The sequence below is a fragment of the Danaus plexippus genome (assembly GCF_018135715.1).
Source record: "Danaus plexippus chromosome 9 unlocalized genomic scaffold, MEX_DaPlex mxdp_26, whole genome shotgun sequence".
Lineage (NCBI taxonomy): Eukaryota > Metazoa > Arthropoda > Insecta > Lepidoptera > Nymphalidae > Danaus > Danaus plexippus.
This window is the reverse complement of record NW_026869848.1, coordinates 1,467,654-1,493,040: the sequence shown is the minus strand read 5'-3', so window position 1 is coordinate 1,493,040 and position 25,387 is coordinate 1,467,654. Positions and strand designations below refer to the sequence as shown.

Below are 25,387 nucleotides of genomic sequence, written 5' to 3'. Positions count from 1 at the left end.
TGATAACAGGTGCATTGTAAACCCTTTACATTTTTCATAAAACGTACAAATGAAAGTCATTTAAGAATGTAAATGTTTATTCAAAAAAAAAAAAAACATATTTGAGATAGCAATTAATTATTGGGTAATTTATACAATATTTAAATGAATAATATCCTTTATTTATATGATTACAAATGACACATGACAAAGGAACTATTGTATATAGACTCGAGACGTATGGTATTCTTAATTTAAATGCCTAGGCTAACATACTCTCTCATACATCGCAAACTTTCATCGGATTATATGTTTAAATATAGAAATGCATTACTTCATCCGTGTACAGGTTTTGTATTGAATCTCTAGATAGGGAAATGCGATTGTACTACACACATAATCCGATGATTCAACAATAACCTTACATCTAGAATACGCATCGCTACGACGCGCATTATTTGGTGAATATATCAAGCCGGCTACTTAAATTGGAATCATGCTTTCATACTTAACAAAACTAAACGTTCAGTGTCTCAACTCCACCATGCGTTTAGATCTCACTGTAATTTATTTGTGAGTTGAGAAAACTTTTACATCCGCCATTTTGTATTTTCTACGGACTATAAGCTCACGTATGCGAGATATTTTACATAAATATGTCATTATTTACATTACACAAACGTAGTTCGTGTACTAATTAACAGTTATTTAGCACTGCGCGGGAAGATTCTGTTCTATCCACTACACCACGACAGCTAACAGTTTCGTTTGTATGTGGGTGTGATAGTATACACGTGTAGTGTCTCGGTGCGTCACACACACATGTACACGCCCTCACCGACTAGGAGCTATTTCATTAAAATTATTCTCAATTATTAGATATAATATGTTAATGAGATACCGGAAGTTGTGTTTGTTAATATTAATATATAGTATTTTATTAATTAACTACCTTTTTTATTGCTTCCGCACTACATTACCGATTATTTTATGTAATGACGTCTTCCTTAACAGTATACGGGATGAAGTCGCTAGAACACTTGAAGGGATTTCCAACAAATTTTATCATATTATCTTATTTATTTATTATAGTATAACGAACTGCGTATAATTTAATCTGTACGATATAATATTGAGTTTAATTTCAGAGAGAAGTTCCTCTATCATGTTAATTCAACTGATAAGAGCCAATGAACGCATACATTATGTCCTCACTCACTTCGTAGATTGATGCTGAACAACTAATAATTGTTTATTTTTGGTTATGTTATTTTTTATATAATTTTCGTATTACTGTATCTGATTTCAAGATTATATTACACGAAGCAAACCTAAAGTAAAAAATTGCTAAAGTGTAGATATATAATGTAAAGCATATATCATTCTTTTGAAGTGAAACTTCTTATGCGACTTCCGACAAGGTTGCGTTTAACGTTTAACGCTCGGTGTGGGGGGGATGAAAAGACACAGAGAGAGAGGGAATGCGTGTCGCTCGAACGCATGGGCTCAATCAACTGTGACTTGTAAGTAATGTTAATAAAGTTTGTCTTAAAGAAACACTAAAAATTCTTTAAAAACCTATTTCTACCGCTTCCTGTTTTCATTCCAACATTACGAAGTTTCACTTCTTCCGCGCGGACTCTGTGTTTTTAAACTAAACATTTCTACGTTGATTCCGGAAGTGTTAATGCATGCATGAATATATTTTAATTCGAGAGTAAGAAATCGGTATCGGATAATATGCTTACCATTATATAGTTCGCGTTGTCGCACGATAAACGAAGCGTTTGTCGTTTTTCAATCAGCGACCTGCGTTAACGCTAGTATGTCCCATTATTTATAAACGATAGACTTGAAAACGCAGTACGTAGTGTGACTATGAAAACTTGTGATAAGAATTCTGTGATGTTCCGCGGAACTGTATCGAATATTCTGGAATACTAACTACAAACAGTTTTATAATTATAAATAACATTGACCCCACTGAAGTAACGCTCAGCTAAGCCTCGAAGTTTATTAGATAATAAAGATATGCGCAGATATTGCAAAATTCTTGAAACGATTTAGGAGGTACTTCGGTTGACAGACAGATAAACATGTACAAAGTTATGCGTTAAGTGATTAAACAACTGGGAACAGTCGGACTCATTACACAGACGTACAGAAAGACTTTTGTTAGATAGATGTATGTGTATATGTGTGTTATGTGTGTATGTGTGTTATGTGTGTATGTGTGTATGTGTGTTATGTGTGTATGTGTTATCAAGTTCCGCTTCATTCACCGCATACCGTATTCAACGACTTATTGTATCATGAAGCAGCCATTACTTCTGAACGAAGATGAATCACTAATATATAATTACAATAAAAAAAAACTAGCGACTGGTAGTAACTGGTATTAAATAAAAAAAAATAATAATAATAATAAACAAAACGCTCAAAACAAGCGTCCAATGAACGGACGACCTAACTATATTTACTGCGACCAGCACACGCACCATGAGGTAGCCTGAACTTAGAAACGAACGTTACTCTACAGTCTCAACGACACAACATAATACTGCTACACTAACATAAGCTAACGCTCGCCACGAGGGCGCGCGGACAGACGAGAGGCGGTGGCGCGCGAACCCAAACCAAGTGTCAATAATAGCAATAATTACAACTAAACGTACTATACAGACGATAACTCCGCTCCGAACATCCCGAGCCGGGCGCCTGCATCGGCACTTAATAATCAGTCTTTCTCACGCCGCGGACTCGACCTTCCACCGATGTCGGACTACCCTCCAAAATTATATATTAAATAAAATTATAATAATAATAATAATAAATTTAGAAACATCAAAACATACAAACATACAAATGTACCGTACTCCTTTATCACAGCCAAACGACCACCGCTCTCACCCACCACCTACCTCTACCACCTGCCACCCACCGCCACATGCACGGCTAACGTTACAATAGCAGAGAACTATAAATTTAATTAGTATTATCATAATTGTGATATCCACTTCACTTATAACATTTTAAACTAATCATCTCGTACATGTGTTTGTTAGTTACACTTGTGTGCGTCATTTTTCTACGATATACTAAAGAAATCGCTACTTGCGATGCGACTACGAGCCGACCTACACCGACATTATATATATATATTAGTTGAGCGAGTCCTGCGGCCACCGGATCTCCGTACATGTGGGCCAGCCGTGTGTCTGTGTCTATGTTAACACATCAACAGTCCACTAGGAGCCGGCGGCGCGCGGCGCTGTCGGTGAATATAACCCGGTAACATTGCACTATTATAACATATCGAACATTAATCGTTTAAGCGACCCGTTGTATCCGGAGTACTAATTTGTCTAAGCATCAACAATACATCTCATGAACCTTATCAGCATCGCTATAGAGTTCAATATCGCGGAAACGCCATCATATGTTTCCATGTAGGCCGTGGCCGAGCGTGGTCTGAACGTCATGCGACGCTTCTCAAAGTCTATGTCTTTTTTCCTAAATTTTTTTAATCAACTCGACCTTGAAATCTTAAAGTTTATAGCGTGACGTCACAAACGTGTGTCGAGACCTGTGACATCCATCCCACACGGTCTCTAACCTGGCTCCGAACGTCAAGATTTGACCCACACTCGATTTCCAATCAATTATATAACTTAACACCTAACCACAAAGTCCAAATTCACTATAAACCTCAGCGGGCAAAGTTCACAGGCAGAGTCTGTTATATTGAACCTTATCTGTTCAGCATAAGGTCGATATTTAGAGTGTCTGCGGCGAGTATTTGGACGGCGCTCGTTTGAGCCGCCGACTCATGGGTCACTGTCAGTTGTTCTTGTCAAAGTTGTGAAGGGCCCAGTTGAAGGAGGCCGTCCAGGAGTTCTTCACCGCCTCGTCGAACTTCAGGCGGAAGTGTTCCATAGCCTTCTCCTTAGATAGATCCATCACCTGACAAAGATTGGAATGTTAGAAATCTGTGTTCTATGTAAAACGAAATGTTACAACTAAAACTTATGCTAACTATACTAAGACACAATAAAGATCATATATTGAATGTCTCTAAGGGATTAAACCTTAATATATATATATAGTGTAGACTTGATAGTAAGTATTAATTGCGGTTGCTCGTGAGCCGAAGTCCCAGGGGCTCAGTAGAGTCAGCAGTGGCCCAATGGTTAGAGACATAACAAGTTTAAAAACAAATAACATGAATAATAATAATAATAAAATTCTGTAAAATTTTCTATTTCAAATACTTGCCCACTGAATATTCTGTTAAAAACATACATTCATACATTATACAGAAATTATTAAATAATAAAATGCGAGCTTGGAAACATCGAAATTAAAGCAACCGTTGATATTCATATAAAAAAAATGAGTTAGTTCATTAAGTGATAATGAATATAAAAGATTTAAAGAAACGACTAACTAACGAAGATTCAAACAACACATAAAATTATTAAATCGAAAATTCAATCAAATCGTCGTTAACTAAAAACATTATTTATTTCACAATATTACTTCACGAAGGCACTTCATTATGACATTATATATAATAAAAAAAAAATTAAACAGAAACTTAATATAAAGAGTAGCCGAATTTTAAAGTAACAAGTAAATATATATATATATACACAAGCAACAACAAACAAACAAACAAAATATATATATATATATATATATACATAATAACATATAAAAATTATATTTTATTGATTAATAAAATATAAGCGACAATTTTTAAACTGAATTATTACAAAATTTATAAAGTTAGTCTTTATTTATATAATTAAAGACAGCTGAGATGAGGATATTCTTTCATGTTTTTGTATTTTAATCTCAAATACATGAAACGAGCAAACAATTAAATGTTTAACAGAATATATACTTAGAATTTATTCCAACTCGGCACAACAAAAAAATATATGTATTCTGTATGACTATTATATCATATAGATATAAAATTTTTATATTATTTATCTGACCTCATAACTTTTTTAATAATCTCAGTAAAAAAGCTTTTATTATACATAAATGTCCATATATTATTTTAAGGATACATAGGGACCTGTCTCCTTTCATGAGGTCTGATATTTTAATTATTCACCAACAAAATTAGCGGAGACAATATCTACTATCATACAAAGTATGTAGACTCACCAGAGTCTCCCTGAGGTATTGCAGATCCTTCTCCGAGCTGAGTTCCGGCAGACCGGTGCTGATCATCATTGAGAACAAGGACAGGATCAGGTGACCGTGAGACCGAAGGATTATGAAGGCCTGGGTACAGGAGGAAACGTTTATTACTACATGACTATAAGACTATTGGTTTTGACAAAAAAAATATATACTAATATTATTGTAATGAATATTATTACACATGCATACTATTACGTGACACAGAATATATTTTCTTAATATTTTTAATCTGTGTTGATATCGTGGACATTTTATTTATTCTGTTCACTTTCCTTTCAACTGTGATGTCCGATTGAAGCATAATGTTATGTACAATACAAATTATAATCTCTTTTAACACTTAAATGCTTTTGAGAAACAAATAAGAGTAGTGTGGTGACCCGTACGAGTGAGACACAATATCTTAAGAAGCCAATAATAATGTATACTATGAAAAATAATCGAATAACTCACACGAATACATCAAGTATATTTTAAAATCATTCACTTATATGTTTTAAATATATTACATTATTTTGTACTTCTATATTTAGGTTCAAATCATTCATCCATTTATAATAGTCAATATTTAAAATTTGCTGAATTCAACCTTATAAGGATTTTAAACTTTAATTATGAAAGTCAAATACAAAAAAAAATTGCAAATATATATCTGTAACTAGATAATTTTTTTATCATACATATATATAGCTATTATTAGTATAGTGATAATTATATGTGTATGTTAATATTTTGCTTCGTAAGGTCTCATGCATACAAAATTTCTTCTGAGCACTGCCTTATATGGATTTGGAAAATTTGTTCTGTTCGGGAATAAACGTTATTTATGTGACGAGTCATAAGTTGTATACTAAAACATAAATACTATCAAAAAACTATCAGATACTAAATGAGTCTCGTACAGGTACGGGTATATTAAATCTCACAAAAAATGCAATATTAGCAATGAGGTTTTTTGTCCACTAATTTGTAACATTTTAAATGACAATTAATACATTTATATTCCGCAGTTGTTTTCATAATGAAGTTCGTACGTGCCAGTTCGTCAACACTAACCGTCTCGCAGAGCTCCCTGAACCTCTTGAAGTCGATGTCGTGAACTCCGCCCCTTTGGCCCTTGTTGATGACGTGTATGAAGTCGTGGGTCAACACGAACGGGACCCGCTCACGTTTGAACCCGTACTTCTGCTTGAAGTGGCCCAAGAAGTGACCGAAGTCGATGTGGAACAACTGTTGCGTGACATAACATTATTAAATCAAAATAATCAACAGATTTCTCGAATATACAGGATGTTCAAATTATATCGGACATTATGTGAGTTATAGTGTATAACAATTTAAAACAAAGGTAAACAAACATTTTTCATCCCAATTAAATAGATTTAATTTCTAAACACTTTCCATTACGCTCTTTTTAGGTACAAAGAACTTTATTTCTCATAAGAATTTACATTCACTTACAATGAGATACAATGAACATTTCTAAACATTTGCAAAAAAAAATTGTTTTAACATCTGGGCCATTGGATATAAAAGGCTTCCTTTATTTACTATAGCGAGGATATTAAATGATTTTTTAGTTTGACTTTAAGCATCCCTATACCATCACATAGTTTTATTTCGTCTGGTAGTTTGTTGGACAGCTGTACTTGGTGTACTCCCTCAAACAGAATTGTTTTTTTACCATAATTAGTTCTTACATTATCAATATGAAGTTTATATTTATTCCTTAAATTCCATATATGCGATCTCTCACAAATCCTTATCTCTGATTGAATGGAACCTTATTTAATTTGTTTGATTAGGATGCATGTATAGTATGTGTAAAGCTGTGATATATTCAATATTTTTGTTTCATTATAAAGTTGTGTCGTTGGAGTCAAATAGGGATATTTATAAAGAGTTTTGATAATCTTATTTTGTATTCTTTGTAACGAATTTTAGACATTGTTTCTCTCAAACCAGAAGCTCTATAACCCTCATTACAGTATCTAACTCACCTGACCGCTCTTCTTGACCATAATATTATCGGGATGCCTGTCCGCTATCCCCAGCACGTACGTCGCCACACAATACCCAGCACAACTCATAGTAAATTCCTCCACAGCCTTGTTGAAGGATTCCTCCGTGGGATTCTGCTTTCTCAGCCATTCTGTGTTTTGTGTATACATTTATATATTACATGTTAGTCTCTACGTTAATCATGTTTCTGTTATAAGGATAACATTTCATCAATGTAGTGTTGAATTAAAATGCGTTAAAATAAAAAATATATATTAGAGGTACGAAAAATTGTTGGTGATTATTAATCTATTGTATTTAAACATAAAATTAAAGTGTATAAATTTAATTTTGTGTAAATAATTTTATATGCAATACGCATGTGTAACTCACGGAATAGATTGGCCTTGGATATAGTGGAGGCCGCGTTGAACAGGGCGCTCTGTTTCTGTATGTTGGCGACCGTCTCCGCGTCGTCCACCACCTCGATCATCCCCACCGCGTACTCCATGGATATACAGTTGTAGGGATTCAATCTGTTCAACAGATAACATATTATATAGAGCAATAGAATTATCAGCCGTGTACACACTTAGGACGAGTACTTATTCTGTAATGGACCTAAATGTATTTTTTGAACATGAGACGAAACCTCCTAGCATTCAATGGATTCACCGTGCGGGTGCCGGGTCCATCGCGTTGTTTTTATGAGAAAGATTGCAAACGAGCAGACGGCCTGCTCGATGGGCAGTAGTCACCGTCACTCTTGGCCATCCGCAGCATAAGATATGTTGCGGATGCGTCGCTAACCTTGGTTGTTGAGGAAGGAGGGGAAAGAATAAGGAGATGCCGAGAAAGAGTGGGAACAGGGAAGGGGCAACCGTCTCTCTCGCTCATCGGACGAAACGCAGCCATTAAAGACTACTTCTGTGAGAGGGTAGTACTTATCCGGTCGATCCAGCCTATATTCAAGCTGTAGTAACTTGACCACAGCTAGGCTCTACCACCTTAAAAAGTTGACAGCTTTTTGACAGTTTTCCTCTGATCATATCCACGTTTACCTAAAATCATATCCGGCGTTCTTCCACAGGCGGTCCATGATCCTCAGCATCTGTAAGGTGAACATGTCCTGCCGCAGGTCGTCGCCTATCTTCAGTATGATGCGGACGTCACTCCCGGTGGGATCCACGTTGGAGAACTCCAGCAGTAAGGGCCGCATCTTGCTGTCCATCACGCGACATCTTTCCGGTCTGGAGGTTTAAATCGATATTAATCCTTTGATCTTTGGACATTTGATATTTGATGATTTTGTGATTATTAAGAATGAGAAAAAAAATATTATTATGAACGATTATTTTTATTACTAATTTAATTTTATCTTCAAGACAACAGTTTTCGTCAACAACAACAACAGTTTTTTTTATAACGTATACAACAATATTCAACCTCATTACTGAATCCTGTCAAAATATATTTTTTTGATCAACCAAATTCACATCCAATATATTACACATTACACTGGGAATTATAGCCGAGTTTGTTTGCGAAGGAATTTTCAAATGAGCCGTTTGTAAAAAGTTGGGAATTTCCAAAAGAACCGCTTGTAAAAGGAAGGAATCTTGTAAATAAACAGCTTTAAAGTATATAGATGTAGTTTTTAAAGTTACCTGATTTTAATTTTGACGGTATAACAAACAGGATGTCGCCAAAAAAGATAATTAATCATCAGATATATTTGTCACAGACGCACATTTGTGAGACACGCTTATCGCTATTGACAACTTTGTTGGTGAACCCTGGCAGTGACGGGAACTCTTTGAGCAAGCATTACACAGTCATTTAGACTAAATATTCAGCGTGACGTCATCACAACTGTGACGTCACATCACAGAACTGTCTTTCCGTTTCGTTCAATTGAAACGATTAGAGTTAGAATTAACTAATTAAGTAAAGTGCGAAGTCTTATATCGCAGAAACACTTGTGAATGTAGAACAAATTGTGTAGTAATTGAAATGAAACTTCTTATGCGACTTCCAATAAGGTTGCGTTAAACGTTTAACGTTCTTGGAGGAGGGATAAAAGAGACAGCGAGAGGGAATGCGTGTCGCTCGAACGCATGCAGGCAATCAATTGACTTGTAAGTAAAGTTAATAAAGTTTGTCTTAAAGAAACACTAAAACTACCTTAAAAATCTATTTCTACCGCTTCCTGTTTTCATTCCAACAATACGAAGTTTCACTGCAGGGAGTCCCCGCACTATATTTTTTATATATATCTACTTACTTAATCATCTTGCATATGAGGCTGGGCGTGAGGGGCGACACAAAGTCAGCCAGCGTGTCGACACAGTGCTGCTCGGCCAAGTGCTGCTGGAGCGCCGCCCGAGCTTTGCCTATCTCCTTTTTCTTGAGGATACACTGGCTCGCCCCTGGTCAATATTAACGTTACTACATTATCAATATTATTAATATTAAAACGAGCTTTCTTTATGTTAATATCGTTTAAAAGCATGACATATAGCAATTTTTCTCTAGTATTTCCACCCTATTAATGATTATGAAAAGAAAAATGGTTTGTTTCTTATGGAACACCCTGTAGACTTTACTGAACAGCTGTCTCATAATTTATTGTTCAAATTCTTACTTTACAAAAAAATAAATAAATATGAAAAATTACAAAACAGTGATAATGCAATATTGCACCTCTATAAACACGAAAGATTGCATACTAACAAAATATACTGGGATATCTCTATAGAGCAAGCACCGAGGAATACAACACTAACATTTTAGTTTATCCAGACAGGTTATCTGCCTCATGAGACTGCTGATGTGGTCTTGACAACCGCGACAGTAAGCCTCCAGCACCAGGCCGAACCTCACCGACACCGACGGCACGTGCATCTCGGACCTGGGAGTACAAAGATATATATATACAGTCGCGCTCAGAAGTAATTTGACATATATATATATGGTTTAATTAAAAACAAATATATTTTTTAACATCTTTTAAATAAACTACAGAATAATGTCAAAATGTGACTTCTACTGTCGTGGAAAGAACGACAAACTTCATAGACGTTGTCTTCAGATGATTTAGTTATGAAGTCGTCATACAACGAACTGAAACCTTTAAAAGTAATAGCTCCATAATTTTATGTGGAAGACATTTTAATCCATACACAAACAGGGGAACCCCGGTAATCCGGCGCCCTCTATACACCGACATGGTCTACTACACACAAGTATTCGCTAATTCTATCTCGAACAAGTCGTAACATGTACGCACATCACTAGTGTGCTCGATGCGTAGGGTAGTTTTGATTCTCATGGCCATCAGCCATACATACCTGCGAGAGCATGGTTCTGCGGCCTAGCGTGTACATCGTTAACTGTTTACCTCATTGTGTATTACGTTTTGTTATCATATCGTCGGGTCTGTTATTTGTCGGCTTAAAAGAACTTTTTCGTAAGAATAATTCGGGCTATAGCTCTTAGTACTAGAACCCGACAAATTCGATAGTACGACACTGCCCTGCAGAACGTTTGTCGGACTGCCGCGGATCCGCTGTATGTTTGTATGTATATACATAGAACTTAATAGTATTTAACACGTGATGAAATTAAAATTAACTATATATATATATATATACATGTATATGTGGTCCGTACCGTAAATGCCAGAACAGATAGTGTCCTATGGTCATGTTGTTGAAGGCTCGTTGCAATAGGAACACGGAGAGATCACACATCAAATACGACTCGTGCTTCAAGGCCTGCACCAGCTGGAGGAGGTACAGCAGCAGGTCTTCATCACTGAATTAATATTATTATTTCCGATATTAATACATTTCACAATATATTTACATCATATACGCTATAAGTATTATGTAACAAGTAGGAAATATATATCATGTAACAGGTTTATTATGAATCTTCTCTATAAAATGTTACTATATATATCCATTCTGCCGTATGTGAGCTGTGTTTATACCAATACAATATTCCTCGTACCACCGTTAGATCACTTTCTGTTGTAAAGATTTAATTTATTATAAGAATTAATAAATATCATGTTTATCCCAATCTATACCTTATGTGTAGAATACTTATTAAATAAACTACACGAGATAGCTCATATACTTTTCAATATTAAACTGGAACTCGAGTTGAGCGCACCTGATCTTAGCCAGGCAATTGACGGCGAAGCTCCTGACCGCCGCATCAGCGTAGGCGTAGTCCAAAAGCTCTAGGGCGGCTTCGACCCTCAGGGGAGGCCAAGCGGTGAGGGCGAGGGCCGCTCGGGCTGCCTCACGACGCTCCGTCCACTCCACACACGACAGTAACTTAGGAAGCAGCTCCGGGGCGCAGGAACGGAAATACTCACTGATGAAGAACATATATATGTGTACATATGTATATATAACATTTTATGCAATTTTTAAATTTTGTCTAGCGGTAAATGAAGTTTAAAGACACCGCCATCTATATTCCGTGTTACGTAACTTCATACAAAATGCAAACTCTTGAGTTGTCAGCCGTTATGTGTGGAACGGCGCTACATATAGTACATATACAAATTTTATCAAACGCCGCTTGGTAGTCTATGAGTGATTCGTAATATCAGTAGGTTGATAGCTATGGCCAGACGGTAAACTCTTAGCAACAGACGGAGGTAGTTACTGAACGAGGCGTGCTAATTGTAAATTCATATTTACTTACCGTGACGCCCAAATACCTTTCTTCTCCTGCTCGTGTATTTCATACAAGGTATCTCTTTCCGCTGTCAGCCGCAGCTTCTCCAGGTCCTCGCTTAGTTTAGTCGCTACATCCGGTGAGGCGTTCTCCAGCTGCTCCGCGTAAGCCTTGACAGCTTCTTGCTTCGGAAACAGTATCGGGTATTGGCAGTCGTAGCTGTAGCGATAAATATTATATAATTTATTTTTTTCTGTTTCTATGTGTACGATTTAAGTTCTTTTGATGTTCTGTCACTCAACCTATCACACCACGCTGATATCTGTTGGTGTGCCTTACAAAATATTGTTACATTAAAATAATGTTAAGTTAAATATACAGATAATAAATAATTACTAAATGTACTAAGACAACGTCAAATCCTGCCCATATCGATTCTGATCACTACTAAGGTATATCCACGATTATTAACTTAATTATAATAATAAAAATGCTATGAATGTGATCATCCATCACAGTCGACCTTCCACTCACTTGGAGAAGCGTACTTGTAGGGCTGCGCAGGAGTCCGTGTTGGGGTTGGAGACCACCGTCCCCAGAGGATGGAGGAGGAGATCGTCTCCCTGGGTCTCATCGGCCACGTGCGTCCACATGAACAACGTCACACCGTCCGTGCGCAGCTGCTCCTTGTAGTCGAATATCATGGTATTGGCCCACGCGAGACGGTTTATGGCATCCTGTTGATAATGAAAAATGCACTTTAATATTACAGCATTGGCATTCGAAATGTATTGCAACATTACAATACTTTGTAAATCCGTCCGTAATAAGGACGAGTAAATGATTTTAACTTAAAAAATGTTGGATGATTTAAAATATGAATACAAATAAAATGTTCAAGGAAATCAAACATTAAAAGCATAACGAAATCAGTTGAGATTTGGAGAAACACTGATCACAACAATACATACCAGCAATGGCTGTAATTGAATTAAAAAAAAAATATCCTTCCAAATTAAAAAAAAAAACAATTTTGAAACTGAAAACCTTAATATCTTGATATAACATTACCATACACATGTCTCAGAGTCATTCAAACGGTTGGAAGTCCTATCTATCTTATGTAAAAACTTACAACACTTCTCACCTTACTTCCCTTTGCTTTCCGTTTGTTCTTGGCCTTCGATATCTCGTATATGACGAAGCAGAGCCTCGCCATTCTTGGTACGTTGCAGACCTGTATGGGAAACTTGAGCTCTTCGTCCCACTGGGCCTCCCCTTCCCTCGACACCACCGCCACCATAGTCTTCTGGGGCTCACACAGCGACTTACCACCGTGGTAGATACCAGCCTGACACACCACCTGCAAACACCAATATATTATTGACTTGTTTTAATCCCCGACTTCTTCAATGTCAAAGTTCAATCAATCAGCGACATCTATCGCCTATGTCACGTGACGATAAAAAAATATTTGATGCCGTGTCCCCGGGTAAACCATAAGGAAATAAGGGAAAAATTATAGCATATATGCTATTCTTGTCTAAGCTACATTATTGGAAGGCTTTACCAAAATCTGGTTGGTAGTTCCTTAGTGAAAGAATATTAGTCGAATAACGCAGATTATTTCATTGATTAACGTACACCTCATTGTATGTCTCACGCCAGTTTAGAAACACACTTACAACACGAAAAAACTAGATAAAACTAAATAGTATATAATCATTTTGCTTCAATCTTAGTATAACAAAAAAACCTATTAAAAAAAAGTTATGCCTTCATTAAATAGTTATCGTTTTAATTCAATATTGCTCCTACTTACAGGAATAAAAATTGAAATGCACATTTCCATAAGGACTGTATCTGTGTGACTAATACTCTGTGCAATGTGCTCTGTGACGTACAGACTACATTGCACAGAGTATTAATCATATAGCTCACCTCCACGTGTCTCCCGGGGTCCACGTTCAAGCCGCCCACCGTTTGTACTATGCAGGAGTAGTTCTTCTCTATCTTCCAAGAAGACTCGTTGTTTTTCTTCTTCCGTATAGTATTCGACTGTTCTGATGTTAGCCTTCTTCTTTCCGGCAGCGAGTAATGTTGAAAATCGCAACCGACCACTAGACAACAAATACAATGAAGTTACCATTGCTGTCACTGTCAATGAGGTGGTGAGATAAACAAAGGTAATGGGCTTCTATAAACGACACATAGACGTCCTCTATACATACATATATATGTTATATGGCAACACATACTAACATGGTATCTTATCTATGCTGACTGTCATGACTTGCGGCACCCCGTCCCTCGCCAGCGTCTCCTGGATGTACAGGAACTGTATGAGGGGATCGTCCCCCAACAAGTATTCCTCGCGTCCGCACACCTTGGACAACGATTATGATCATATTAGTCTTAGTGCAAACAAAATATCTTAATAATTTTAATCGAGTCTATCTGAATGTTAAGACACAAAAATAAATTGTAAACTTCAAATACACGTTTATCATAACCGGGGAGATATAAATCGGTGGAAATTTTAACACAAAACAAATATCAAACGAGGTACTGCTAATGTAGAACAAGAAACGCAAGTGCAGAGAAACCTCTTTTGTGTCTGATAATTAAGAAGTCCGTACCTTCAGCACGTAATTCCTAGGATGCTCTCCGCGCATGTTAAGCGAATTGGCTTTCTTCCTCATGACCGTCTCGATGTGTTGTTGTGGGGTCAAGGTCACTGGTACGTTGGACGTGAAGGATATCTGGAATATGGCAATAGTCTGGTATATTATTAGTTTCACGTTAGCTAGCAGAAAGCATAATCAATGATCAATATCAGCTCGTAGTTATATTGAGATGTGTAAAGTGTTAACCCTTAATGATAAACATTCGTGCGCTCACCGACGCACCACTTGCGATTTCAGTGTCCATTCACTACCCTCTAACCCTACCACTCGTCTCTTTGCTTAATCTCAAAATTCGCTCGTTAAATACAGAGTTCTCGCCCTATCGTCGTCTACTCGATGAAAGATTAGTAACAGTGATAGCTTTTTGACGTGCGTATATGTTGATGTTAATGTGTATATTATTTAAGTAATATAATTCTTTCTTTCATGAGTATCTTATTTTTTGCGTCTATGTCATATGTACACTTATTTAAACATAGTAATATTTGATCGGTATTAGTTCAAAATGTATTTACGGCAGCATGAAGGTCAGTTATGTCAATGGCTTGTGTGGGGTGATACAAATGATAGCCCACAAAAAACTTAAGAGACAGAATCTGAGATTGAGGACATTTTGGAGGAAGAAATACATAGGCCTACCAACAGCGATTCTGGTGTTTTTTAAAGTCTTTTGGGTCTGACGAAGTACAAATATGATGCATCTACTATATCTATCATTGATCTGTAAGAATTGAAAGTCATCCTGGGATTTATACTACACTCTGCAGCTACGAAAAGTGCTCAAACCTATGTACCAGCTGGAAGATCCCGAGAAGGTCCATGTGTAAATAAATTTATAAAGCTTACGTCGTCAATGTGTCTTACTGAGAGAAAACAAAAAACTTTTGCGACGGCGCGATTTTGTATTTAATATAGCGAATGAACTTGTTGCGCCCTGGTTGATAGAAAGTGTACAAATGGTGACTTTGACACTCGACATTAGGACAGGAGGATTATTTTACAGGACCTCGGTTCACCACCGCATCTAGTTGTTCCTATTTCTTCTCGTCAAAAGAGCGTAAAATATGCTACTTATATCCAAGAAAACTCAGCAGAATTCAAACTATATGTTCGTGGACCTCATAGTGTTGATGTATGAAAAAGCTGTGCGGATTAGAATTTAGTTACCATTATGTTATTATTTTCTTTTTTATTGTTCTAAAGAACATACCAAGGTCAAAAGTTCCCCCCCTAAAAAAATATTTTTTGAAAAAAAATTGCCTTTTATTTCATGTAGTCCTTCGACGAAATGTTTGTTAGTATATAACAACGAAAACAGTTTAGTTATCTTAGTTAAATAAGACGCCATTGTACTGGTTTTTGAAAAATTAGGTTTTGAAACCCAAAATATTAGAACTGAGAAAGATTTTGGAAGTTAATCTGCTTAAGTCAATCGATTGATTGATTTGGTACTGTATACCCCAGGTAAACAAATACATAAATAAGATCAAAATCAACAATAAAAGTCACGATTTCGTTACGAAACATTCAAATTATAATTCTATATAACTATGAGTTTTAAATTAAAACGTTTTGAATCAACGACACGATGATTATCATCAAACTTCATAGCATATCAAAACAATTAAAAACTAAATCAAATGACGTTGTCACTTTAAACGTAAACTGAAACGTAGTTATACAATTCTGAGATACAAACATGTTAAAATCACACTTTAATCTACAACAAGACGATGAGAAAGAACTGGAAGAGACTCAAGATCATAAAAAAGATGAAGAGATTGAACTGATGGCCGAGGAGTTGGAACACGAACAGCTGGAAGAGGATGCTGCTAAAGAAATTATACCCAGTTACCCGGAAAGAATACTCAAGAGATCAGAGATTAGCATCAGGCTTAGTCTACTAGGAAAAACTGCTGAAGGAGATGGGTAATAGTAGTAATATTTTTATTACAATCCATTTTGATACGTTTCTGTGAAATATCGCATTAGAAGACCTATAAGTTCATTTTGAAATGTAAAGAAACATTGGGGTAATATTTTAATTCAAATCTTGCAGTTTTTTTGGTAAACCGTTGAAAGTCGTTGAATGATTTACGTTACAGGTACACATACCTTAAAGCTGCCTGCACCGGCATGGGCCTAACAGATATCACGGCTGTAAAATCATTCCAACACTTACAATTCCTCGATGTGTCGAATAACAACTTAAATTTGGCCAGTCTACAAGCTATCACGGAACTGCCGTATCTGGTACTGATACACGCTGACAAAAACCAACTTTATTCCGCCGCATTAAGGACTATGAAGTACATGCAGGTTGTTATAATGAACAACAACAACTTAACTTCAGTATGGGACGTGTACCAACCGGAACTGTCCACTTTGGAAGTCGGATACAATAAAATAAAGAATATTAGATTCGAAGGGAACATGCCCGAAATAAAATGCTTGGATTTCCGATATAATTTCATAGAGGACATTTCCAATCTGAACTTTCCAAATTTGGACAGTCTGTATTTGGCTGGTAATAAAATTCAAAGTCTCATTGGTATAGAGAGATTGGTGAATCTGAGAATACTTCACTTAAGGAATAATCCCATTAAACTTTTGTACGGTTTTGAAGAGGGTATGAAGAAATTGCAGTACATAAATCTAAGGAATTGCAAAGTGGCAACATTGAAGCAAATCAAGAAACTACGGGTAATATAGTTATAGTTAAGTCATTTAAATCTCATTTGACATTAACCATCATCAGACGTGTTTCTCGTCCTCTTAGGTGTTAGAAACATTGACAACATTAGTGATAAAAGGTTGTCCATTCATGGGAGGTACTGGGGAAGAAGATGCTGAAGTTGGATCTGAGGAAGAGGATCCAGAATTGAGGGTTGAGGTCCTGGCAGCGCTGCCGAGACTGAAGCGGCTTAATAAAGGAGTAGTTTCCCCCGAAGAAAGGTACATATAGTAAATTTAAAATGTTTTTGTACCCTATTATATAAAATCCTAACTTTTTTTTGCAGAGAGGAAGCAAAGGAGCTGATGAAGCAGTGGCTCGAAGAAGGTGAAAATGATGAAGAGGAATTGCAAGAAGAACAACACGATGAAGATTCTAATGCAGATTGAGAATAAATTAAAATATCAAAACTCCCATGTTTATTATAAATACTTAACACAAAATTCTACAGACAGTATTTTAACTGCGAAAAAGCAGTATAAATCCAAAACAAGATGGTTTTATCTTAAAATCAATACAAAGATAGCTACATATTTAAAATACTACATTCACAAACAGAGGCTAGTGAGTAACAATAATCCTAATGTTATTGAAGAGCGAAAAAAATAAAGAAAGTAAATCTTTAAATGCGATAATTTTTTTTTTTTAGTTAATTCAAATAAAAGTATATTTTTGGCAAAATTTAATAAATTAATTGCAGCTGTCAGATTTAACTACTTTTAACATTTAACTACTTTTTACAGTTTATTTAATTATACCCTTTGGACCTGATGAAAAAAGTTCCATTATAAAAGACAATTTAACAAACAAAATAAACAAACAACAAACATCTAAGATTATTGTATTCATTTAAATAAAACTATTATCATCTCATCAGCCCGTGGTCACTGTTGCTGCAAAGTAACCGAAACGTCTTGACTAGGTAATTTAAAATAATAAAAAACGCGTAGTACATCTAATTATTTAATTCATTACTAAGGTAATTACCTTAGTTTTATTGAATTGAATATAGACTCATATATATGATATACTGACCTCTGTGTTTGCTACTTTAGTTACAAGTATGAAGCAGTTATTGTTGAGGTGGCTGGTTAATGTCAGTGGCACTGTAGGATTGTCCGCCAATCTCGGCGGACAGTGGTACTTCAACCTCTCCAGTCTCGTGCTCTGGGCACGCTTCAATAAACTCTCCTCGGCCAAATACCTCATTCTCATCCTAAAGTCGTTGACCTCTGAACTTCTTAGTCTATCAAATTCATTCAAACCTGAAATATTTTTTTCATATTAACATTTTATATGTAACAAACAAACTGAATTCTGGTTTAACTTAGTCTGTTATGTAGCTCTTTTGCAATCAACAAGTTATAGTAAGTAGTTATGACGAGATTGAATTCCTACTTTTATAGATGTATGAAGTGAATGTTTAACCTTTTCCGATCAAATGACTGATATGTGTGTTTAACAATTGTTCCCCGGGCCCTTCTATGGAACGCTCAATGATCATAAGCACTCCAAACACTGGCCGTATATCACGAACCCTCTTGTTCTCATCATCCACTTCCTCGGGAACTGCTAAAGAATTGATGAATTGGAAAACATATCCCGACATCTCATGAAGCATCCCGAACAAAGGTTGCTTCCCTGCCAGGTCCCATAACTCCTAAAGACATAAAACATTAATGAAACACTGGAATTGTCAAGACTGTAATAACATAACATATCCTTATTTCTCAATATTAATTATTTTTTTACTGATATGACATTAAAAAAAAAGGTTTATTAATATATTGTTGGTAGCAAAAAAAAAAAAAATTATATACCAATATGGTAAGTAATTTTAAGGACAAACTGAATCCCAATAATCAACAGATGATATAATATTTTAATTGAACCAAAAACTTTACGTCCAAAATCACAAGGTCTAAAGCAAAATAAATAAATATCAGTGTGACTGATAGATCTTTAATTATAAATTTAATGGTTGCGTTGAAGAAACAGGAAAAGAAGTGCAAAAAATATATAACTCAATACACAATATAAATTATAATACAGAAGATAAATTACACATAACAACTGAAGCTCACTCAAAAATGTTAAAAAAATATGTTTGGTATTAAAATCCCGTAATTTATGGATTTATTAAAGAAATTAATTCAACTATCACTGTTTAGTAATTCTAGTAACGTAAGATAGGTGTCCCAATTTAAATATAATTTTGGAATATTAAATAAAAAGAAATTATAAAAATTCATGTAGGTAATAAATGTAAGTTTCATAAACAATCTAACACAAAACAGATTTTCCTGTCTTATGTAATAGTATTACAAAATAAGAATAAACAAATAATAGTAACAAAAGGTGCTTATTAGTGCATCTTAGACAATTAGATACAAAAATTTTAAATTAAGAACATAAACATTAAAAAAAAATACTTCTATGATATGTGAGAAGTAAACATGTCAAGATTTATGACAATAGAGTATTGCTAATATTGTAAGCTACTTTCTAAAAAATAAAAGCTGATTTATCTCAGCCCATTACACAATAGCTTGACCCACTTCTGGGGCCAACAAAGTCTGTTGACAATGAGTCATGTTGAGATCAGTTTGCATCACTAACCTCCTTAACATCTTGAAGAGTTGAATCCCAACTAACAGTCACTGCTAGGTATATAGAATTTGGCATAAGACATGTCAGCTCCACGTAGTCCGAAGGCGTGGACATCCAATAATCCCATGAGTATGGGCAGCTCGGTGCAGGAACCATTGTTATGGTCAATTTCTAACCAGTTCACACAAATATTGTAATAGTACACAACATTTTTACTTTCACTGACAAACACCTCACATGGCAACTGACTTTGTTTTTTTCTAACTGAAAAATATCCGGTTAATGTTAGTCATTAATATTATAAATGCAGTGTTGATTCATAGCATTTCCTGGTATTTTGATTAGGTTTCATATCGCCATTCGAAATAAAACTGTCAAAGATATATAACAAACATTATTAATGAAAATGTCGATAGCATACTTTTTTAATTACCTCTCAATAAATATTTACATAATTTATAAACCGGCACGAATTTAATATGAATAACACTTAATTATGTTACTGAGAAATTGTAAATAAAGATTAAAGATTACGTGCAGTGCAACAATCTACAACAGGTACCTATAATTAAAAAGTTAGAAAAATTGTTTATGGTACATGTTTCTTTTTATTTTTTCATAGCACAATATCGTCCACTATAAATTTATAACATCATAAGAATTTCGTTAGAAACAATAATGCTGATATTACCTCTTTTTAATGTTGGTTTTCAAATTTCAAATCATTACTCTACCCTTTGTGGTTTGTAGAAAAGTAACGATAGTTTCGTTTTGTTTTTAAAAATCTCTCCCTTTACTGTATTTATGAAAATATAATCCATATTTTCATTACGATAGAACAAGTCACATCATATATTATACTCCGTCATCTCAATTTTATGCAAACCAAAAATTTTACTACTAATATAATACAAACTTAAAATAAAATAGGTTTAATTTTTATAAATATGCGATACATGCATATCTCCAAACAAAATTCAATATACACTCTCCGGATTTTTTAATTATTTTCATAATTCCTGTTTCATATTATGTAAAACCTTAAACGGAATGCACCATAACCTAGTATAGAGAAGCATATCGCAATGACATATGTCTCGTGATAGTTACAGATGTAAAAATATATAAGACTTTTTGATGTAGTTAAAAGAAAATGTTTGAACATTCTGTAAAAGTTCCAAGACATTATAAAGTAGCTGCAAATATTTTTAAAAAGGTTGCCACAGAAGGCGGTAGTGTCAAAAATTTGCTGTACGACGATAAATTAAAGCATTTCGTAAGTATAAGTTAAAATTAATATTTTTAAGTTTTTCTTAAACACCGATGCTTACGATGTTGAACTCCATACTTCCAGAGAACTAATGTGCTTTACGCACTTATAACAGAGACAATTAAACATGCGACTGATATTGATAAAATATTTGAAAATTGTGGTATTTTGGCGAAAGAGCAGCGGCTAGATCCTTGGCTTGCTAAGATTCTTACCGCAGAGTTGCTTTTTGGCAAAAAGGCTCTGCCTGGGAAAAGCAAACCTGAACTGACAATATTATCATATAAAGAACAGTTTGAGAACTTTAGGAGTGAAAATCCAGATGAAGTGAAATCTAAAGGTAATATTTTCTTTTTCAGGTATAATACTACGTTATTGTAAGCATGATGGAAGAGACTGATAAAGGTCCCCTCATACCGAAACAAACGAAGTTGGCAGCGCTCGCATTAGCCAATTTATTTTTATATAGCGTGGCAATGTTTACATTACCATTCATAGCATTTTTTGGTGTACGTCATGTTCTGACAGACTATTACCCAGTTGATCAATTCACGAGGAATGTTTGGTCGGTCGTATCAGCCGTTGTTGTTGTCAATGTCATAATCGCTATGTACGTGTACAAAGCTTATCATGAGAAAGAATATGATGAACATGGAAATGAAATCGACCAGCATTCATATGGTCCCCATGAAACAAGCAAAAAGTCATTGAACGCGAAAGAGGATTAACACAAGACATTCTTGGGTCATTCCATTGTATGCTTTAAGTTTACATAACCAAAAACTTACCTTCGCAGAATAATGTTTTTTTTTTTAATTCTAATAAATAGAATACACTAATTTGGATGTTTTATTCATGACTCATGCTTTACAATCTGTTATTTAATGATCAAAATGGATCCATTAAATAAAATAATCTTTAAGTTTGTTTAAATTTGCTATGGATGTAATATAAAACAAAAATTATAATATCTGTATATATCTATGATGCTGGTACTAAAAAAATATCATGTTGATTGTGTTCACAATTTGCTCGTAATGTGTTTTGTAAACAAAACTTCAATATTTCTATCAGTTGTTCACAGACCGCGGTACGTCAGGATAAACACGAACCTTTTAACCACATCGGATGCTATAAGAGCATTCCAAGACGAAGGCTACAAGTTCATAAGATGTACATCAGGGTCCTATGATGATTACTTGAAGCAGATCCAGGGTTTGACGGAGTACGACTTCACTCAGGACTACCATGTGAAAACCATGTTTGTGTTTGCACCAGGAACCAAGTTCCACGACCATGATCTGTACTTGAATAATCAAATTATTTTGCAAGATAAGGTAATTTATTAACATGTAAAGATTTTTGCTGAGACTTTTCTTTTTTGGACAAACGATACCGTCTATTATTTCTAAGTTATTATCGCAAATAATTTATCTTTTTTTTAAACTCTAATAATGAACATATTATATATGTCTGTTTGATATAATTTTATCAGGCACATGTCCATGTTCCATGTAAAAAAATTTTAGGTGAACAGTTCTACTAGAATGCAGAAAAAAACAGTGTAATGTAAAATAAAAGCGTTGGGTATAACTAATATCAAAAAAACTAAGTGAATATACAAATACAAAAAAATTCAATTCTTCTATGTATCTAAACAACAAGCAGAAACAAATTACCCTTATCAGTTATCATTAATTTCCAAACAGGAGGTGTAAATTACAAGCGAGTACATAATTTGTAGCAGATCACCCAAATGCTTTTCCATCTAAAGAGCCAATTGAATCTGAACCTTGTGTCATAAAAATTAAAGATGACATTTAACTAACCAAATATCACTTTCCAGGCTACAGCCCTAGCCGTACACCTGCTCGCCCCGCCATCTGGCAGCACTGTATTAGATATGTGTGCTGCTCCAGGTATGAAGACCACACAAGTTGCTGCATATCTTCGAAACCAGGTTGAACATTAATTCACACAATTAGTTCCTTTATGTCGATAATATTAAGGTTGATTATCAGATAAATATTCACAGAAGTTGTGCTTTTATTTATAGGGTAAGGTATACGCTGTTGAGAGGAATGATCAGAGATATCAAACACTGTGTCAATTAGTTGAGAGCACTTCATCAAAATGTGTTGAGACCATACATAAGGATGTACTGGAGATTAAGAGAGGTGATTTAGATGATGTGGAATACGTCCTGCTGGATCCCAGCTGTTCAGGATCTGGTAATATAATATTTATTGAATGTATTAATAGCTAAATATTATTAAAATACCTATTTGGCCATTAAAAGGTATAAAAGTAACTTTTTTATTTATTTTACACAACATCTTGGAGCAAAATAGTTATGACATATTAATGTGTACATCAAAGAAACTTTGGTTCAAATGAGTGTCTCAAGATAAATACAAACAACTTCAAATTAGTTTTATAATAAATTATGTAAGGATAACAGAATGACAGTATAATATAAAAAATATCTTAACGTTGAATAAAAGTAATTATCATAGAAAAAATTCTAGGTATGGATTTTTCTGTCCACAACTACATCGAAGACACGAGGCTGGCCAAACTAACCTCGTTGCAAGAGAAATTTCTAAAACACGCAATGAACGCGTTCCCGAATGCAAAGCGCATCGTCTACAGCACGTGCTCGATATTTCCCGAGGAAAATGAACGGGTTGTGACAAACGTTGTGAAGACTTCAAGGGCTAAGTGGAGGGTGCAGGATGTTAAGGAGCTGTTGAAAAACCAGTGGAACAACTACGGCTCAGGAATGTATGGCAGTATGGGTACCAGGTGTCTATACGCTAGACCGGATACCGATATGACAACTGGATTCTTCCTAGCCGTCTTGGACAAAGACCAAAAAGCCCGTGACGATGAGGGGAAAACTCTTGATATTGACGATAATAAAGTCAAAAGTATCAGTAAAGACATCTCTAATGGCAAAGCAGTTCATGAAGCTGAATATGGATCAACCTTACAATTAGATGAGGTTAGTGACGTCATAGTGAAGAAAAAAAAGAAAAAAGAGAGAATACGTTCAGAAAATGAGAGCGATATCAAAAATAATATTACTGAAATAGAATCTGACTTAACGAAAGGTGCGGTCGAAACTAAAATGAAGAAAAAGCACAAAAAGAGCAAATCCAAGGACGACGGTAATGATCAAGAGTTCAAACAAAGTGTTACAGAAGAAGTGATTGCAGAATATCATCAGGATATAACTGAAGTAGACCATTCAGATAGAATAGAAAATATTGAAACCAAGAAGAAGAAAAGAAAGAAGAGTAAAACTTTAGATCATGATACGGGCGAAGATGACAACTTGAAACAAAATCACGAACCAGAAGACGACGGTCTAGAAGAACCTTCAAAGAAGAAAAAGAAGAAAAATAGAGATAAAGAAGAATCTATAGCAAATGATGGTTCTGTTCCAAATCACTTAGATTTTACAGAAGATAATGTACAAGAGAAGAAAAAGAAGAAAAAGAAAAAGCATTTGGATTAATGACGGAAATTTTGTAACTTTTTATTTTTTTTTTAAGAATAAATGATAAAAGGATGATTGTGTTTTAATTTTTTAGATTTCTCGTTAAATAAATATTACTCCAGTTATTTTAAAGTCTTATTAAACTTCTCCCAATATTTTATTTTGTTTTACCTTCGTAATTGGTGATATTTTTCATATTAACTTTATTTTACAACGCTTTTAGTATTAACACGATGACATTATAACCCGTATCTTATCAGCGCCATCTATGGATGACAATAAACAACTTACGCTTTTTTTTTAGAACTAAAAGCAGTAGTGTAATAAAATGCTTGTATTTAAAAAGAAAAGAATTACGTTAGATTTTAACCTATTCTATATACGAATGCAAATCAACGTCTAGCCAAGTCATAATACCGGTTGATTGAGATCGAAGATATTATGAACTTTATGATTAATTACATAAGGACGGGTTTGTAATTACAAGTATAATATATAACTTGCATCAACTCGACTGGAACACGAACGGTTTCGTGTGCCCTTAATACGGCCATATTGTAATTATGATTCAGCCCATAAATAATACAATGTCTTTAAGATTAATTCGACATCATTATGTTTATTAATTATTTTATATAATATATACTTAACTAAATCACAACTACCCTAACTCTTCGTTTTCTACATTAAAG

General features: G+C 34.8%; 3 protein-coding genes across 5 annotated transcripts; 2 read left to right on the top strand and 1 right to left on the bottom strand.

Moving 5' to 3' along the window:
• Nucleotides 1-59: 59 nt before the first annotated feature.
• Nucleotides 60-20,481, bottom strand: LOC116767637 (phosphatidylinositol 4,5-bisphosphate 3-kinase catalytic subunit delta isoform). Of its 3 annotated transcripts, none has more exons than XM_061527559.1 (20): nt 20,357-20,481; nt 19,933-20,187; nt 18,742-18,973; nt 18,349-18,578; nt 14,532-14,654; nt 14,155-14,278; nt 13,834-14,012; nt 13,040-13,255; nt 12,427-12,629; nt 11,920-12,111; nt 11,377-11,583; nt 10,870-11,013; nt 9,984-10,108; nt 9,482-9,626; nt 8,259-8,447; nt 7,591-7,733; nt 7,197-7,348; nt 6,253-6,426; nt 5,158-5,277; nt 60-3,942 (listed from the first exon to the last, which is right to left on the bottom strand). In XM_061527559.1, the coding sequence occupies exons 2-20, from the start codon at nt 20,077-20,079 to the stop codon at nt 3,820-3,822; spliced, it is 3,168 nt and encodes a 1,055-aa protein (XP_061383543.1). In that variant the 5' UTR covers nt 20,080-20,187; nt 20,357-20,481; the 3' UTR covers nt 60-3,819. The 3 variants fall into 3 exon arrangements, with proteins under 3 accessions (XP_061383543.1, XP_061383544.1, XP_061383542.1); XM_061527560.1 differs by having other exon boundaries at nt 20,345-20,479; XM_061527558.1 differs by lacking the exon at nt 20,357-20,481 and having other exon boundaries at nt 19,933-20,322.
• LOC116767636 (leucine-rich repeat-containing protein 23-like) lies at nt 16,245-17,751 on the top strand. Its single transcript, XM_032658051.2, has 4 exons — nt 16,245-16,508; nt 16,685-17,282; nt 17,359-17,534; nt 17,600-17,751. Exons 1-4 carry the CDS (start codon nt 16,279-16,281, stop codon nt 17,700-17,702), a joined length of 1,107 nt encoding a protein of 368 aa, XP_032513942.2. The 5' UTR covers nt 16,245-16,278; the 3' UTR covers nt 17,703-17,751.
• A 522-nt stretch (nt 20,482-21,003) lies between the features above and the next one.
• LOC116767495 (28S rRNA (cytosine-C(5))-methyltransferase) lies at nt 21,004-24,768 on the top strand. Its single transcript, XM_032657832.2, has 6 exons — nt 21,004-21,199; nt 21,278-21,533; nt 22,268-22,530; nt 23,040-23,153; nt 23,250-23,424; nt 23,722-24,768. The coding sequence occupies exons 1-6, from the start codon at nt 21,077-21,079 to the stop codon at nt 24,711-24,713; spliced, it is 1,923 nt and encodes a 640-aa protein (XP_032513723.2). The 5' UTR covers nt 21,004-21,076; the 3' UTR covers nt 24,714-24,768.
• The last annotated feature ends 619 nt before the right edge of the window (nt 24,769-25,387 follow it).

Coding starts and splice junctions, on each gene's coding strand:
- LOC116767636 (XM_032658051.2), top strand. CDS start 16,279: ATGTTAAAATCACACTTTAATCTACAACAAGACGATGAGAAAGAACTG. Junction 17,283..17,358: donor AGCAAATCAAGAAACTACGG/GTAATATAGTTA, acceptor TCGTCCTCTTAG/GTGTTAGAAACATTGACAAC. Junction 17,535..17,599: donor GTAGTTTCCCCCGAAGAAAG/GTACATATAGTA, acceptor TTTTTTTTGCAG/AGAGGAAGCAAAGGAGCTGA.
- LOC116767637 (XM_061527559.1), bottom strand. CDS start 20,079: ATGGTTCCTGCACCGAGCTGCCCATACTCATGGGATTATTGGATGTCC. Junction 11,584..11,919: donor AAAGGTATTTGGGCGTCACG/GTAAGTAAATAT, acceptor GTTCTTCATCAG/TGAGTATTTCCGTTCCTGCG. Junction 11,014..11,376: donor AATTGCCTGGCTAAGATCAG/GTGCGCTCAACT, acceptor ATATTAATTCAG/TGATGAAGACCTGCTGCTGT.
- LOC116767495 (XM_032657832.2), top strand. CDS start 21,077: ATGTTTGAACATTCTGTAAAAGTTCCAAGACATTATAAAGTAGCTGCA. Junction 21,534..22,267: donor AGATGAAGTGAAATCTAAAG/GTAATATTTTCT, acceptor TATTTCTATCAG/TTGTTCACAGACCGCGGTAC. Junction 23,425..23,721: donor TCCCAGCTGTTCAGGATCTG/GTAATATAATAT, acceptor AAAAAATTCTAG/GTATGGATTTTTCTGTCCAC.